Source organism: Chiroxiphia lanceolata, chromosome 1, assembly GCF_009829145.1.
Source record: "Chiroxiphia lanceolata isolate bChiLan1 chromosome 1, bChiLan1.pri, whole genome shotgun sequence".
Taxonomy (NCBI): Eukaryota; Metazoa; Chordata; class Aves; order Passeriformes; family Pipridae; genus Chiroxiphia; species Chiroxiphia lanceolata.
In genome coordinates, this window is record NC_045637.1 from 100,448,214 (window position 1) to 100,464,886 (window position 16,673).

At 33.1% G+C, this 16,673-nt stretch overlaps 1 protein-coding gene across 1 annotated transcript in view; it reads left to right on the top strand.

The window, feature by feature from the left end:
* LRRFIP2 (LRR binding FLII interacting protein 2) overlaps window positions 1-16,673 on the top strand; it is a 59,966-nt gene that overhangs the window by 25,043 nt on the left and 18,250 nt on the right. The window contains 7 exon segments of the mRNA XM_032684502.1: window positions 2,696-2,749; window positions 7,469-7,543; window positions 8,264-8,311; window positions 9,796-9,849; window positions 12,599-12,706; window positions 14,959-15,003; window positions 15,649-15,762. Coding sequence (XP_032540393.1) covers window positions 2,696-2,749; window positions 7,469-7,543; window positions 8,264-8,311; window positions 9,796-9,849; window positions 12,599-12,706; window positions 14,959-15,003; window positions 15,649-15,762 — 498 coding nt within the window.

Genomic DNA, 16,673 nt, shown 5'->3' on the forward strand with positions numbered 1-16,673 from the left:
AGGGCACTGCTGACTTGCCATCAACCAGGACCCCCAGATCCCTTTCTCCAGAGCTGCTCTCCAGCCTCTTGTTCCCTAGCCTATACACACAACCATCCCAGATGAAGGATCCTGCACTTTCCCTTGTTAAATCTCTCTTAATTTGTTAAGGTCTCTCTGCAGGACCTCTGTGCCCTTGAGGAAATCAACAGCTACTCCCAATTTAGTGTCGTCATCAAACTTACTTAGTGTACCTTCGAGCTCTGTGTCCAGGTTATTAATGAAGATGTTGAAGAGAACTGGGCTTAGGATGGAGCAGAACCCCACTAGTGACTGTTTGCCAGTCTGATGTTACCCCATTCACTATAACTCTTTGTGCCTGACCTGTGAACCAGTTGCTCACGCGTCACATAACACAGTTATCCAGCTGTGTGCTGAACATTTTGTTGAGAAGGATACTGTGTGAGACAATATCAGAAGCGAAGACCAAAAAGATTACATTTATTGTCTTTCCTAGATAAGCTTGGTGGGTTCCCCTGTCGTGGAAGGAAATCAGATTTGACAAGTAGGATTTTCCCCTCATGAAGCCGTGTTGGCTGTAACTGATAACTGAGTTGTCCTCCAGGTGTTTTTCAATACCTCTGAGAATAACCTTTTCCATGATTTTACTAGGCACTGAAGTGAGACTGACATTATTGCAATGTTTCTTTAGAGTTCCTTTCACAAATTTCATGTGCCTTTTAAAAAGGTATATGGGAGATGTGAGGGTTTTTTCTGGTTTTTGGGAAAATGTTCACTGTGTGAAGGTTTGGATCACCAAGATTCAAGCAATACATGCTGATATTACCCATAATTTCAAATAGTTAAAACTACAGTGACAGTTAATCGGCACCCCTGTTGAGAAATCCTAAAACTGTCATTAGAATTTTATTTGCAAAAGTTGTGCTGACTTTTTGTTGTCTCTTTGCCAAACTGACATTTGTGTATATATTAGTTCTCATGTTACTTATAAAGAACAACATAGATTTCTGTTATTCCTTGGCGGAATGCACATTTGAAGGTTTTTTTGCTCAAGAACAAGGGTTTCCGAAATGTGGAATACAGATTGCATTTGTGAGCAATCTCATGTCAAAATTAATGCCACTCAACTGAATGTCACCTTCTTTTTGCACTCCTAAGAGGCACATCTGCTGTAGGAGATTTCTGAACAGATGTGCACTCCTTTTGTGGACTGGGAGACCTAATTTCTGTATTAGATAACGTGCATAATTCAAACTTAAATTGTTAGAAATCAAGCTTGATAGATACCAGCAGCAGCTATCTGTTTACAATATGTACTGTAATACTTTATTCTGAATATGCTGAACACTTAACACTGGCTTTCTATTTTCTGATTGAATGTCAGGAAGAGACTTGTTACCCAAGAACTAAGAGGAATCTTATGTAAATAGCAAACTGTCTGCTTGCCAGGTGCAGATATTGCTAACAGGTATTTGTCCATTTAGACCAGGGACACAAAGTACATTTACAGTTGGCAATGATCTGACTATACTGTGTTGAAAAGTTAAATAGCATAAATACTCCTTTTAAACTTCAAACAACAACAGAAGACTAAATATCATTATTAAATGAACCTACCCTCTCCCCTGGGAAATTTTCTCGCAGAATTTTAACTAGGCCTATTGAATAGTCATAAAAAAATATTAAACAACTTAGTGTATCCAGTGGTAATGTAGAAGATAACCACGTGACCATAAGCAGTATGAAAGCCAGCTTTAGTCTTTAGATACCCATCTATGATCTGGAGGCGAAGCTTTTAACTCTAAAAATAACTGGCTTACAATCTTTAGAGTAGTGTGACATGTTAAAAACTGTAGAAAGTGAGTAACTGAAGGAAGGATTTCTGGGTTTAGAGCCCTGTTATAGCGTTTATATTGGATAGTTTTATTCTTAACATACTGTAACAATTTGGGATGCTAATGGCATGTGAAACATTTCAATGTTTTAATTTTAAACTAGTTGTGGTTTTGTCCTGCTTTTTCTCACATATTCCTTTGTGTGAGCCAAAATGAGCGTTCTCTCATCTTTCAACAGAATAAAAGATACTAAGGTGCCTTAGCTAGTTATCCTCCCTCAGATTTTATAACTTGGGTTTATTATTTTCCCTGTCACTGCAGAGCAGAGCTAGTTGTAGAACTTATAACTGATCGGTTTGCTTAAGAAGCTTTGTTCCTATAACAGAGAAGAAAATATAAAATAGGTATGAGGAAACTGAGAATAATCATCTCTATTAGGGCTGAAATAACTTTATAAAATATTCACAAACTGAATGTAGTAGTTATGTAGTACATTTCTTACTAATGTAAGTTTGTCAAGCTCTTTTTTATTTTTAATTTAATTTCTTAAGTTAAAAAATCTTGTGCTTTTTTCTGCGTTAATATACTAATCATAAGAAAGACTGCCTACTGAACACTAATTATTAATTGTATTAACCTGCCTTATTTACATCTCCTAATGTAGTTTATTGGCATTCTTACCCAAAGCAGGTGAAATCAAGTTCTTCGGACTTGAACGAGTTCCACCTTGCCACGGATTATTCAAAATAACACATAGCGTTAAAAGTGCTAACAGCATGTTGCTCATATTTGCTTCCTAGTGCTGTGTCAGGTTCTTTTTTTCTTCCCTGTGATATAACTCTGCATTTTTTCTTTCTCAGGAAGACTCAGAGAGGGCCAGGTATTCTCACCAGTCCAGTCAACATTCATATTTGGTTTGTGTTCAAATTATACTTTTTCTTTTTGATCTTGGCTGACAAAAACCAAACAAAAAAAATTTGAGTTTGGGTTTCCTTTTCTTATGGAGAGGATGAAGCTTTAAGTCTCCCGAGTATTAGCAGTTTTAATCATTATTTTAAGTCACATATAATGTTGAAGTTCCTCTGGTATTTCATTTCCTTCAATGTTAACAAAATAGTTTATTTTTATATGTTTCAATCTCTCTGTCTTTTTTGCATATTGAGTGATACTGTGTTTCTGTAATATTTGTGGAAGAAAAGGTAGTAGTACCTTAAGATACAATTTGAAGAAGAGTTTGGTATGATGCAAGATTTTATTTCTTTTAGAAGGTGGGATTATTCATTAGTGGCAAAAAGTTACCTGAATGATGCAAGGTATCCCAAAGACTGCTAACAGAAATATTTATTGTATTGTATAGCCTTTTCTAATCATCTTGAGGTCATATACAGTGCTAGAGAATGGTTTTATTGAGGTTATGTAAACATTTTCCTGGTCTTAGTAGATTTGTCTAGAAATCAGCTTGTTATTGGTCTAGATATATAGGCCAGGAAAGGGACAAATTACTAAAATAAAAGGATTGGTTTTGTTTATTTTGGAAGGTGAAATGAGCTGTTTCTCTGTGTGATTTTAAAAAATAATGATTGTTACTTAATAAGATGTCTCAGCAATTAAATGTAGTGTTTGTTTAAGTGAATTTTGTGTAATATCTTGCAAGTCCTGGTGTTAAGTGTTTCTGCAATTTGTCACACAGGTGTTTTTACCAAATAAATAATTTAAATCAGGTAGTATTGACTACTTTTCAAACAGTAGATGGTTAACAGAAAAAACATGTAAAATATGCTATGCACTACACTTAGAAATTTGTGAGCTAGTACAAGTTTGCTCAGTTCTGCGCTTGTCTTGTTTGACATACTAAATATGCTAAGATGGAAATTAAGTAATTGACCATTGTCCAAACAAAAGGGTTTGAACTGAGCAGATAACTGAGATCATTTTAGAGGGGCTTATCTAGAATTTTTTGCCTGCCTTGGTTATTTTGTCTCATTCAGTAAAGATTAACAGTTAGAATTAAATTTTTATTTCATATATTGATATATTCTTATAATTTCATTCTCAAGAGTTCTTTGAATGTCAGTGCATCTCACAGGAGCAGAGCAAGTACCTCCAAAAGGAGAAATCTTGTGGTGTGCAACCTGGAATGAGCATGCTTTTTATTTATAATGTGTTGTGTTCACATTATGATGTTTTCTGTGTCTACTTACCAAAGCAGTAGTTTGGTGAAAGCATGCATATAGAAAATGGTATTAATGGGACTGCTGCAACTATTGTTGTAATCAAGCACTTCGTAATAGCAAATTTGAGGGCTCAAAGAAAGTGTTAAGTGAAGTTATCTTCAAGACAGAACACTTACAAGTATGAAGAATCTCTTCAGTCTCTCTCTCCTAATATCCCCAAAAGAGAAGTAAAATAAAGTGACAAAGGTTGTGCATCAACCTTGATAGATTGCTAAAAGTTATTACAGGGAACATTTTTCTCTCTTATATTGTGATTTTAATACTACAGTCAAGGCTGGAATACAGAAATTTTACTTTTTCGGTAATGGGTATTTCTGTATGTTTTATGGTATTCCTAGTTTAGGCAACTGAACCATTTGTTAGTAGACTGTTAAACTGTTAATGGTTATAAAAGGTATAAGTGTTGGGATGATAATGATTTTCTGAGTAATCTGTCTTCATTTGCCAATAGTAAGGTTGCTTATTGGTAGGTAATAATTAAAAGCAAAAACTGTTTTTAAAAAAATAAACAGTTAAGTTGGTTAAAACTGGTACAGTGTCCTATGAGTCCTGTATGGTAATACTTCTAGGAACACAAAAAGGTACCATAGTCTCTAAATTACATCTATAACATCAAAATTTTATTTAATATATTGTTAATTTTGGATATATTGTAACTGTTGAGATAATATGAAAACAGTATGAAATAATGGTAACTAAATCTGGCCTAAAATAACTTATAAACAGATATAAAATATAAACCCATGGAATTTTTTGTGTTAATTTGATATCTAGAAGAAATTTTCAGATAGCTGTCCAAAATTATCTCACTTTTTGTAAATTGGGATGCTGTTGAGGAAAAAATTAGTTTTTATTAAGTGTTCCAGCCTCAGAATGCACTTCAGATTGGCTAAATGGCATTCCTTCATGTATACATTTTCATATTTTTTTAGCATTATGATTTTGATTTTACTTTCATTTTTTTTTACTTCAGTATGACAGTGCTAAGGATAGATCTGCAAGATACTTGGTCCCTGTATGTTAACACTTTGCATGTCTTTGAGTGAAGACTGCTTTTGTGCTTTGTTTTTAAGGTGTAATGACACTAACTAGCAATTTTGAATCACTGATTTTAAAAAGTATGTAAACTTTTACTGTCACACTTTCAGACCTAGAACAGTTTCATGATTCTAACACTTTCTGTAGAATGCATGTATAAACTTTTTCAGGTTAAAAAGACAGCTGTCTTACAGTAGGCATTTTTTAGTATTTATTTGTTATTTCTAAACTTAATAGTGAAGTGACATGCAGATTAGACTTGGAGAACATTCTTTAAAAGAAAAAAAGTGTCTGTATGCATCTATTTGCATTCTCCATTTCCATTTAGAAACTTTACTTAATCAAATAGAAAAAAAGTCCTGAGAAAAAGCAGGTGGTTTACTTTAAAAAATTCTTTCATATTTTTATGAAGAGATAGTAGAGTGCATCATGTTCTTAGTGGTATTATGCCACATAAGATTTGTGCATCTTCTTAAGAAAAGACAGCTATCAAGTACCACTAAAAGCGATGTGTAAGGAACTTAAAAAGCTGTTAGTTCTTCAAACACCCTGCTATGTGAATTAGCTACAGATAGGCAAGCACAATATAGTGCTTAAAATAGTCTGTATTACTAAGCTTTTTTAGTTTGTATATTGGTTTTAATTATTTTTCTGAAATGTGAGCACTAGCTTAAGCCAAGTCTGTGTTAATCAGAATAAGATTGGTTAAAGTTCCATTTATCAGATCTTTTTAACACAGTGATAAAAGCATGGCCTGTTTTTCTAGTCATGTAGTTAGAATTTCTGGTGTTTCTGTTGTTAGGTGAAAAAGCCTTAAATCCTTATGTTTGGCTTCTTTATATTTTAAGACTGAAGATACTGTTATATAGCGTATTAATTTTGTAATTTTTATTAGAGTCATGTTTACAGTGAATCTCGTAATTCAAAGAAGAAAGCTTATTCCCATAAAGATTTATTGGTTAGTTTTCTATATAGTATTCATTACAAATATACAAAGTATGTAGAATTATATACTGATACAGTTATGGATAAATTAATTAGCTTACTGACATTTGCATAAATTTTTTTAGGAAAAAAGAAATCTCTAGTATTTATCAGATTCTGACCTCCAGTATGTTTGGATCAGTGCAATAGCATCAATGAAATCATCTAAATAGAAATCTCAATCTGCTGGAGGTCTGGGGAAGGCTCTTGGAACTGTTTAAACGTGCCACTTCTCCAGGTCAAAGCGTATTCAGTCAGGATAGATATATATTTTCTATTATTATACTTTTTCCCCTATCAGATAGTTAGAAATATTTTAAATATACATGTAAAGCAGATTGAATTTGCCGTAGACCTTGACATTAACCCAGTGACTTATTGAGAAAGGCATGTGGATTACTGGGATCTTGCAGACACTATTCTGGAAAGTTTAGTGTATAACATGTGAATATAGTGTCAATAAATTAAATATTTTGCATGTCTTTTTTCGGAGGGCTTTTGGTGCTGATGAATTAGTGGTTGCATCAGGGGTTTGGGGAGTCAGAGCAGCAGCGGACACTTGAGTTAAGACAAGGCTGAAGTAATTTTTGTATTTACTTACCTTTATTGTATTACAGCATTTCTTCCTGCACTCTTGAGGTGCTGTTTTCCTCTTCCCTCAGTTCCTAAATAAATAGTATGAATATTTCTGCTTCCTGTTGCCTGTTGAGATATGAAGTACTGCATTCTGCAGGCACTACTTTTTGCCATCTCTTCATCTGTCTGTTTTTTCTTTTTTTGTATGTAAATGTATTTTTTGCCTGACATTTGCATAAATACGCAATTTGAGTAGAAAGTATCAAAACCCAACAGAAATGAGCCAGACTTTCAGTATGCACACTTCAATATGTGTGCAAAGAACAGTGGTAGGTTACAAGCTAACGCTGCTCATGTAAACATTCAGCCCCTATTAAATTATTAGGGATTTCTCTCCTCTCTCCCCAAAATGCTTTGATTTATGATGGTATCTAATGGAAAAAAGATCAAGTAAATAATTGTACTAATTATTAGCAAGTTTTGTCAGTTATGTATTTCATGCTGCACTTGTCAAACTTTTGGAGTTTTCTTATTTTTTAAGGAGGAAAAAGTCACAAAATTATTTATTATTTTGTTTGAGCATGGCATTAAAATATAAATAATGCTGATATAGAGAGTACATAGTAGTTTGGGAGATTTTATGCTTATATAAGTTTTGAGTCAACCATAGGCAAAACTTTACAGCGTTCTGTATAAGTTCTAAGCTTGGGAACACTTAGGCAACGTTAAGATAGAACTTTTATTTACAAGATCTGCAGATGCAACCTTTGTTTTCTCTCTTCTTTCCCTGTTCACCCTCAGAGTGGAATTTACTATGATCAAAGAAATTATAGCAGCCTTGGATATAGTAAACCAGTTCCTTCCTACCATGTTTGGGTCTGTCTCCTTATATTAATTTCATTATTTATATAAAATGTGTGTATTTGGGTTTACTTACTTATGCTATATGATGCAAACTTTTCTTTTTCCCTCTATGACGTTTCAAATTACTTTCAATAGTAGTTACAGTTGTCTGTTATAAAGTAACATATGACATGTAGATTACTGTTTTGTTTTGCCTATGTGGCATTTTAAATTTCAAATAACTGCTGTTTCATGATTGCTGTATGATATATGAAAAACAACCAGCAGCTGTGACAGGTGCTGGTTCCAATTCCTATCTTTTAAAAACAACAAAAAAGTCTTAAATGTTTAGCAGCATTGCGCTACTTTTTTTTTCATGGTAATATAAATGATAAAACAATGCTCTGTCATGAGATGAGTAGTATCTTCCAGTACCTGCAGCTACTGTCATGGTCAAGTTTAAATAGCTAGAAGAAACTGACATGTCATTTGAAAACTACTTAATTTCTTATCATTCTCTTCCACAAATCTTCTAAGTATACTCGTTTGCTTTAATTAATATTTTAGTTTGATTTCAAAGATAACTAGTTTTCTTGGAGGTTTTTTCCACACTTTTCTTAAAATTCCTGTCTCTTATAGATATAAAATTTAGTATTTAAATCTTTAGAACTTTTAGGGAATATAGAGTAATAGATTAAAAAAAATTATGTACACAGAAAAATGTTTCTGATTTTTCTATTCTTCACTCTATAGTCGTCTGCTCTGTACAGTTATCCAGTGGCACCAACTAGGAGTTACAGGGTTAGTACAATGTAAAATCATATTTCACTTTTCTTTATATGTTTCAATGGCCCACAGAAATTTAAAATCACAGTTTTCTTCATAGGTGTCTCCTTCTTTAAGCATTGGTTTGTTAAGTATCAGTTTTTAAAGTATTTTAGTAGTTGCTGTGTTACTGTTCTTTTTACAGACAAGCATAATGTTTCTGAATGCAGCAATGATGTTGAAGAACACTAGGGTTAGTAATAGTTAATCCAAGCATACTAAATAACAACCGCATGTATAATATTAAAAAAGTATTTGAAGAAGTTAAGCATTTGAATAGGAAAAGTCATTGTCAGGAGATCATTGAAATTTGTGATAAATACACTTTGAATACCTTTAATAGGATACCTTATTTAAATTTAATAAACATACAAAAATGCAATAGCATGAAAACCCAATCTGCATCTCTACAAAATAAAAAGTAGCTGGAAGTGCCATAAGAATAGCTAAGATAGCTCTACAAAAGGTTATCTTTAAAAGTGACATGCATGCCTGAAACTTTGTCTTTTGCTGCCACAGTAGTTCAAATCCAAATTATACTGCCATTTAGAGACATACTAAACCTATGTAAAATATTGTCAAGTATTCTTATGAAATATTTTTAAGTAGTTAGTGAGGTCTTGTTCTGCATTTGGGTTGCAAATAGATAATTTACTTTTTTTGGCTTTGTGCATACTCTCAAGAAAACATTAGAAGATTCAGTGAGAGAACAAGACCATAGTGACTGCTATTACATATAGTTTTGATTATACATGTAATTCTATTTGCTTTTAGAGATCTCTTCATAGTTAGGAGCAAAGCAGCATGAAACTGTAAATTTTTTTCTTTTTAAATTGTGTTACACAGAATTGTTTTTATTATCCACTGCATTAATTGATTTCAGCCTTGCACCTTTAAACACTCTCCTTCAGGAAAACCTGCACGGATGAGCATAAAATAAAACTTATAAGTGTACAGCATTGCTTCAGTTCCCAGGGTGTGTTAAAACTTCTGAAGGCTTCAGAACAGTTAAAACCAAATTGCAATTGAAGTATTTTATTTTCCTTTGTTTTATTATGCAAATAGTTAAGATCTGACTTTTTAAAACTATTTGACTAGTTTTCAAGGGAGTTCTTATATTTCAAAATAGACATCCCTAGTAGCAATAGTAAATGCTGCTGAAAATCTTTAAAATTTGTTTATCCTTTCAAAAAGTATAATAATAACTGGATTAGATAAGATGAATTATGTGACAGTGCATAAGAATTACAGTGTGTGAGTATGGCATGATAATTTCTGAGACTGGATATAAATGGCATTTCATTCCCTCTTTCTCAGGCCACATTGTGTAGTGATGGAACTCATATAGTTCTTACACTCTTAAGTGTAATAGGCTTTTGGTTGTTTCTTTCATTATCTTTGTTTTCTGTAGACAAAAATCTATGAAAATTGTGAAAATGTCCTTCATAACTTTTCTTTAGCCATCTGAATACAGTTATTCCTCAAGAGCAAGCTCAGTCCGAAGTAGTCCTGTGGTGAGCGTTCCTCTTGCATGATTGGCTGAATGCTTCGATACTAACCAACAGTTATGAGTCTGTACACTGGGATTGTTTTACTGACCAACGCACAGACTTGATTTTTCAATTCCACATCAAAGAAATTTAATTTGTCAGACAGAGGTGTGATTTTTAGCAAGATGTAAAGTTTTAGCAGTAGGACTGTAAGCTGTAGAAGGAAGAAGGAATTTGGTATTTTAAACATCTTTTAAATGTTTGTAATCTATATTATTGGAAGCAACTGGTAACTGAAGTATAGTACATTGTCGGGGGTGCCACCCTATGTCATAGTTGGGGCAAGCACATGAAGCTTACTTCAGTACATGTGGAAAAGTCTCTTGGGGAAGAGGACTAATGCAAACTTGGTTATATTAAGCAGTAAGAAGTAGCTTGCTCATTTTTATGGTGACCGGGATTCAAAATTGAGAAAAATTAATTTCCACATCTTAATTGTATTAAAAGTGTCCTTCCAAAGTTGGGGGTTTATGCTGCAAAGTGATTTTAAATAGTTTTACTTGCTTCTGCCACAGAACAACTGTCTTAGTTTCATTGGTGCAGCTGCTCATTTGTCATGCTATCCAGAATAAAAAGTAGAATCAGTGTTCTGGTCTGGGCTAAATTGAAATGTTCAGTCCTTTTTTAATCTTTCACATATTAACAGTGTTACAGATACTAAAAAAAAAAAAACCCAGATTTTTCAGAAATGAATGTTTTTAGCTGTGACAGATATCAGAGTGAATTTTTGAGGGTGAAAGAAAAAGGTATTTTTGCTGTTGCTTTATGAAATTCCAAAACCTAAGAGGTATTAACATCCATTTGTAGTCTCTTGAACTGAGAAAACTACTAGTCTCCTTAGTTTTTCTTAACACTGAGATTCATTTTTTAAAGTACATACTTTATAGATATATAGGAATATATATAATCAGATCTCAGTATGCATGTGTTATACCAATAATGCCAAGGTACCATTCACTCATACAAGCGAATGCTTAATAGAGTTCACAGTATTTGTTTAATGAAATAATTTTGCAAAGCAGATGAGGTAAAAATCTTAGGGATAATTACACATTCACTTTCTGCTATTTCTGTGGTTTGTATTTTGGTTGCACTCTGGATAATGCGTTTGAAATCAGCTTAGTACTCTTTGGGAATCAAAAGAGCAAGCAGCAGAGAAGATGGAAACAGAAAGCACTGGTGAGAAACTCCATCTTAGAATGTATCGGTTTTGATAAACCGATTGAGAAGAATATTAGAAGTACAAAAGGTGTAGAAGGAGGAACAGCAAGGTTTGTCAGATATATGAACTTTTTAATAGGACAGATAAGTGAATTTTGAATGAAATAGCACAGTGTTGTTATATATTGTAGCCCGGATTGTTGTTCTTTTGCTGTAATTATAATACATATATGAAGAATTCTGTTCAGCACATTTATACTTTGTGAAATGCAAGTGAAATAAAAAGTTTAGCCAAATTTCCAACTATGAAAATTTATCTACTTTGTTACATTTTAAAAAATAAAGATATTATTTTAAGTGTAGATGTAGTTACAGCTGGAAGTTCATTGCCAGAGAAATAGAACATAACAGCAGTGGCAACAATTACAAATTCTGTAGCCCTAAACTTGCATAAGGAGCCAGGGGTTCATCAGCAAACTGTTTTATGTATACCTGTTATACATGTAATATCTATATACATTTGCATAGAAGACACCTCACTGTCTTTTAATTGGAATGAGGCTACATGTACATCAAGTACAAAGAAATAATTTTTTTCAACGGTGAGAATTGGATAAGGACAGTATATTTTCAAACTGTTCTTATAAAGATTTTTCTCTCTTATAATCACTTTTAAAACTAAATATAATGTTCACTGTAACTTTCTGTCTTTTGAAGAATATTATCAATACACTTATGATAAACCTACTCTTTTTATTAAATACTGGGTTTAATGTGCGTAATGTGTCTCAGTTGAATAATTCACTTGAATTCCCGTGGCAGTTGTAATTATCATAATGTGATTAGATATATTTTACCCTTTTTAACAAGTGATGTGTAGCATTGGCATTTTTTTCCTCACCTTTTTAGGTGCCTGTCTGAAATTCATCTTTGGGGAATAAGCTTGTCTTCTAATGTAAGATGTCTTAAAATTATGAATGAGAGGAAGCCCAGATCATATTCATATTCAACTAGCACTGTTGGGTTTGTTTTGATTTGAAAAAAAGACAGAATTGTAGAGAAAAATAAGAATTTTTATTTATCAACTTCTGATTGTATTATCTGTCTTTATGATCTGCAAACTTTTTTTAAAAGGTAATTTTTGTATTTGTGTTTGGCCCTAAATTAGTACTAAACCCTTTCGTATCTGATTGTGTTTTTTTGTATTACTCTAATTGAGAAAAATAATGCAATAATAAGTGTTGATTGTTTTTAGTTTTAGATTCGGTGAACTATTAAGAATAACTAATGTGAAGAGTGCTTAAAAACAATGCCTATGCTAAATATATCAATATGGCACAAATAAATATATCGATGTGGCACACTTTTTATTCATTTAAAATAGCAAAAATCTTGAAGAATAATTAAAATTTTACAGATGTTAAATTGTTAGAAAAGCAAGATTAAATTGCAATAACAAAGATTTAAGTTAGGACTTCCTATTTGGGTTTTTTTTGTTCATTCTGTGGTGTCATCTTCAGTTGTCTTTCACCCTTCTGCTTATCTTTTGAAGTCCTCTGATTTTTCTGATCAAAGTGAAACTGCTGCTGACTATTTTAGTCGTTCTAACCGCAGGGGAAGCATTGTTTCTGATACAGATGATGGCCAAGGCCTGAATAGTGTGAGTGTGATGCTTGTTGTTACACTGTGGGGAATGCAGCAAACTTACTAACCATGGATTTTTTTTTTTCATACTCTGAAATAGTAAATACTGTAAAAGCATTCAGAGTTACTTCATTGAAAATAGGTTTATTGAGGGGTTGGACCTGGTTTTTGTATGAAAATGTCTTGAGTGAATTTTTTAAAAGCATGCTGCTTTACTTTAAAGGAGATTTTGCTTGTTGCTAGAAGCATGCGACAATTGTAACACTTCACATTTTATTCTGTGTGTGATAAGCTCAAGAATTTCTTAAAATGTAAAATGTTTGGGTTTTTTCTTATGAAAATTAACAGTGCTGGGGGGGAGTTTTTTACTTTTGGAATACTATTACTTGTTTGAGTGATAAAAGTACTTAAAACTGTTCCCACAGTGTTCATTCATCCAATATGAGATTTTGTCAGGATCCATTACTGAAGCACTCCTTGTTGGCTATGCACCTGTACTCCATCCCAAGTCAATAGATCATGTTACAGAAAATTATCGTGATGGTTTTCCTGTGCATGCCTTAGCCTGAACATTGTTTATACCAAACCTAGCTGCCTTCTCTTTCTTGCTGCTCTAGGTTCTAAAAGTTCTTGTTACTTGCAGTCAAAACTTTTCTGTTTAACAGTGTGGGGAAAAAAGGAAATTTCTGTTCTTTTGTCTTTTGAAATAATGGTCAGAGTTAGCCCACGCACTAGGCAGAGAGGTTGCGAATACTGTGCTTATTTAGTTGAGCAGATGGAATGCTGTGTGGTGATCAGCAGCATGCAAGTGCTTGCTTAGGTGAGAACCAAAGTCTTCATACCCTTGCCAAGCAGTGAAACAAGGGGCAGCAGTTTTACACTGCAGTTTGTCAGTTCGGACTAGACACTGCAAGAAGCTCCACATTTAGATTAGTGTTGCACTCCGGTGGGTTACAACAAGGCTGGTGAGGCTTAGCTAGATTAAGCCAAAGCTGACTTGGATTCTGCTTTGAATGGGAGGCTGACAGCTGGAGTACTCCTGCAACAACTCTTTCTGTGACTTTGCATTTAGATGATATTTTAATACTGTTACACTGCTATCTAACTTGTATTGTAATAATGCACATTATTTGTCATCTGTACATCCTCAAAGACAGATCGTTTCTCTAGCTTAAACTTTAGGGGTTTTTTCCATAATAAAGTTGATTTTATGAAATTAGCACTCTGCTGAAAGAAAATGAGGAGGCTGAGACAGGTATTTATGCTACCTTCGCAGTTGCTTTTATCATCATCATTGTGTGTTACTGGATTCCAGATTTAGATATTTATTTAGATTAGTCTAAACGTATACTTCAGATCAATTGGATTCTTCACATCATTTTATCATCTCAGTGGTGACAAATTTTGCAATTTACAATTTCAGTACATCATTGGAGATGGTGAATTTGTCCTCGAAAAGCAATGTTGCTTCTATAGAAACCACAATAGAAGGAAAAAGAAAGGTCTTATAAAGTAGCATTTGGTTTTGCTGGGATTTCAATGGACTTCAAAATCTCTTGTCCCTGGCCTGGGAGAAAAACTGGTGTTCTCAGAGAAGCAAGATGTTTCAGATACCATACTAAATACTTGTTTTGAAAATATGGAAACGTGTCTAATTCCACCTATTTTGATTCATAGAAATGTAGAAAATGTGGAAATCTACAATATAATTTTGCAATAGCAGAGTTTCCTGAATAAGAAGGGGGTGTTGTAGTTCTTTTGCTTAGGCTTCAATACATAAAATATTAATTGAAATTATTTTGTAGGTTGCTATTAATTAGTACACTTTAGTTATGGGCTTTTACCTGATTCAGTTTTGTCCTAATGCAATTGCAGGTTTTACCAAAGAGATGGAAAGACCAAATGTGTTTTCTGTTAACTAGGTCATTCACACTGCTGTCACTGACTGCCTGAAGTGTACTTGCATGAAGCTTTGTGTTTGTTCTGTCACCAAGTGTTGTAGTCACTACTCTGTTGAAATTTAAACATGGTTTTTGGTCAGTACCAGTAATGACTTTTTAAAAACTTTTAAAAAGAAGCTTCTGTTTTTTTCTTTACAAGCATTAATTTATTTTGCAGTTAATATTGTTTTTCCTGTCTCGATCTATGCTAACATCCGGAATTGTTTAGTTTTTTGGTTTTAAATATTTCTCAGTGTCTTTGAACAAAAGATGCGGATTCAGTAGTCCCTCATAGCAAAAGGTAATCACATTCTCTATTCTCTTTCAGCTGGAAGAAAAGAGTGAAAAATCACATTCAGAAATATTTTCAAGGGTAAGAGATCTTAATTTAAAAATTATTTAAAGTCATTGTTGACCCACAAGTTTACAATTTTTAAAATAGTTCAAAAAGTATAAATGCTGTGTGTTTTTTAGCAGAGATATTTTTAGACATATTTTTTTAATCTCTCAAAATTAATGCTTTGTGTCTTTTATTTTCTCAGGAAAAAATTTTGTTTTTTAGTTTACTTACAGCCAGTAATAATTTTCTATACAATTTATTTTTGTGTTAGAGATATTTATTAGGAAAGGCAAAATTTTAAGAGGCTGAGGCTATAAAAATCCATATGCTAGATTCTCACTGGAGACTTCCTTTTGAATCCTTGATGACAGAAATTATAATGTTTAGTAATATTGTAAACTTCCACAGTGACTAACAGCCACCTTGAGTGTCTTCTGGACAGATGCCTCAAAATTCTAATGTTCTGATAAACAAGTCATCAAGGAGAAATCAACATTTCACTAAGAAGAAAACACAAGTGTTGGAAAATAATTATGGAAAACATTGTCTATAAACTAATGTTTAGAAAAACAAGAGAGAAAACTGTTCCATGACTGTGAAGAAATTTATAAAGAGTAATGGCAATGGTACCAGCTACAACCGTATGATTGCTGATACAATGGTTTTTTCCTTTTTAAGCCCTCATCTCGCAATTCAGTAAGTGCAACTCCTCTGAGTGGCAACTCGTCTAGAAGAGGAAGTGGAGATGCAAGCATTTTGGTGGATCCTGATGCCTCCCTCAGTGAATTACGGGTATATTGCATTTTCAGATAATTTGGAGGTAGTTTTAAATAGCAGGATTTTTTTTTTTTTAATACAGAACTTCTGTAATAATAAGAAAAAGTTATGAGGATATAATTTTCAATCATGAGGGATTTCTTTATCTTGGTAATTTTATTTGTTGTGTTCATAAGTCTTTATGGTGCTAAGAGTTTAGCTTATATTAAGATAAAACTATGTTTATGTCAAATTTCAAACAGTTCTGTCTTATTCGAGACGTCTTGGATTCAGGGATATAACAAAATCTTAATTTCCATGAAGTTGTTGTGAATTAATTATAATTTCTGGGAATTATTGCAGGCTTTGTCATTTGACAGAAGTGCATGTAAAACCTTTTAATGCTTTTTTGACTATTAATTATTTCCCCATACTTCTTATGCAATGGTTCGTTCCTATGTCCTGCAGGATATCTATGATCTTAAGGACCAGATACACGATGTAGAAGGGAGATACATGCAGGGACTTAAAGAACTAAAGGTATCAGGGCTCCTCCCAGGCATGCATTCTGTATGGGTGTTTTTGGGTAGTGGAGTTATCACTGGTTTTGCTAACATATAGTGGCTTTACTAACAAATTTTTAAATTTCCTTAAAGCATGTATCTAACTTTTAATGCATATATAGCATCAGCTTAAAATGTACATGAGGTGGTATATGTTCATTATTTGATTAATGTATTAAACTTTAATGTTTATTTGTATATGGGTGTTTCCTGGTAAGATTATGAGAGGTTCAATTTGTATTTTTTAGAGTTTTCTTAGCAAATAAGTAGTTGTTCTAAATAATGACTAGGTATTGAATGGAGAACAAAAATAAGGGAGATAGTTGTGGCAAAGAACATAAGAATTAGTATTCCAAGTTTCAGGAAATACTATATCTTATAAAG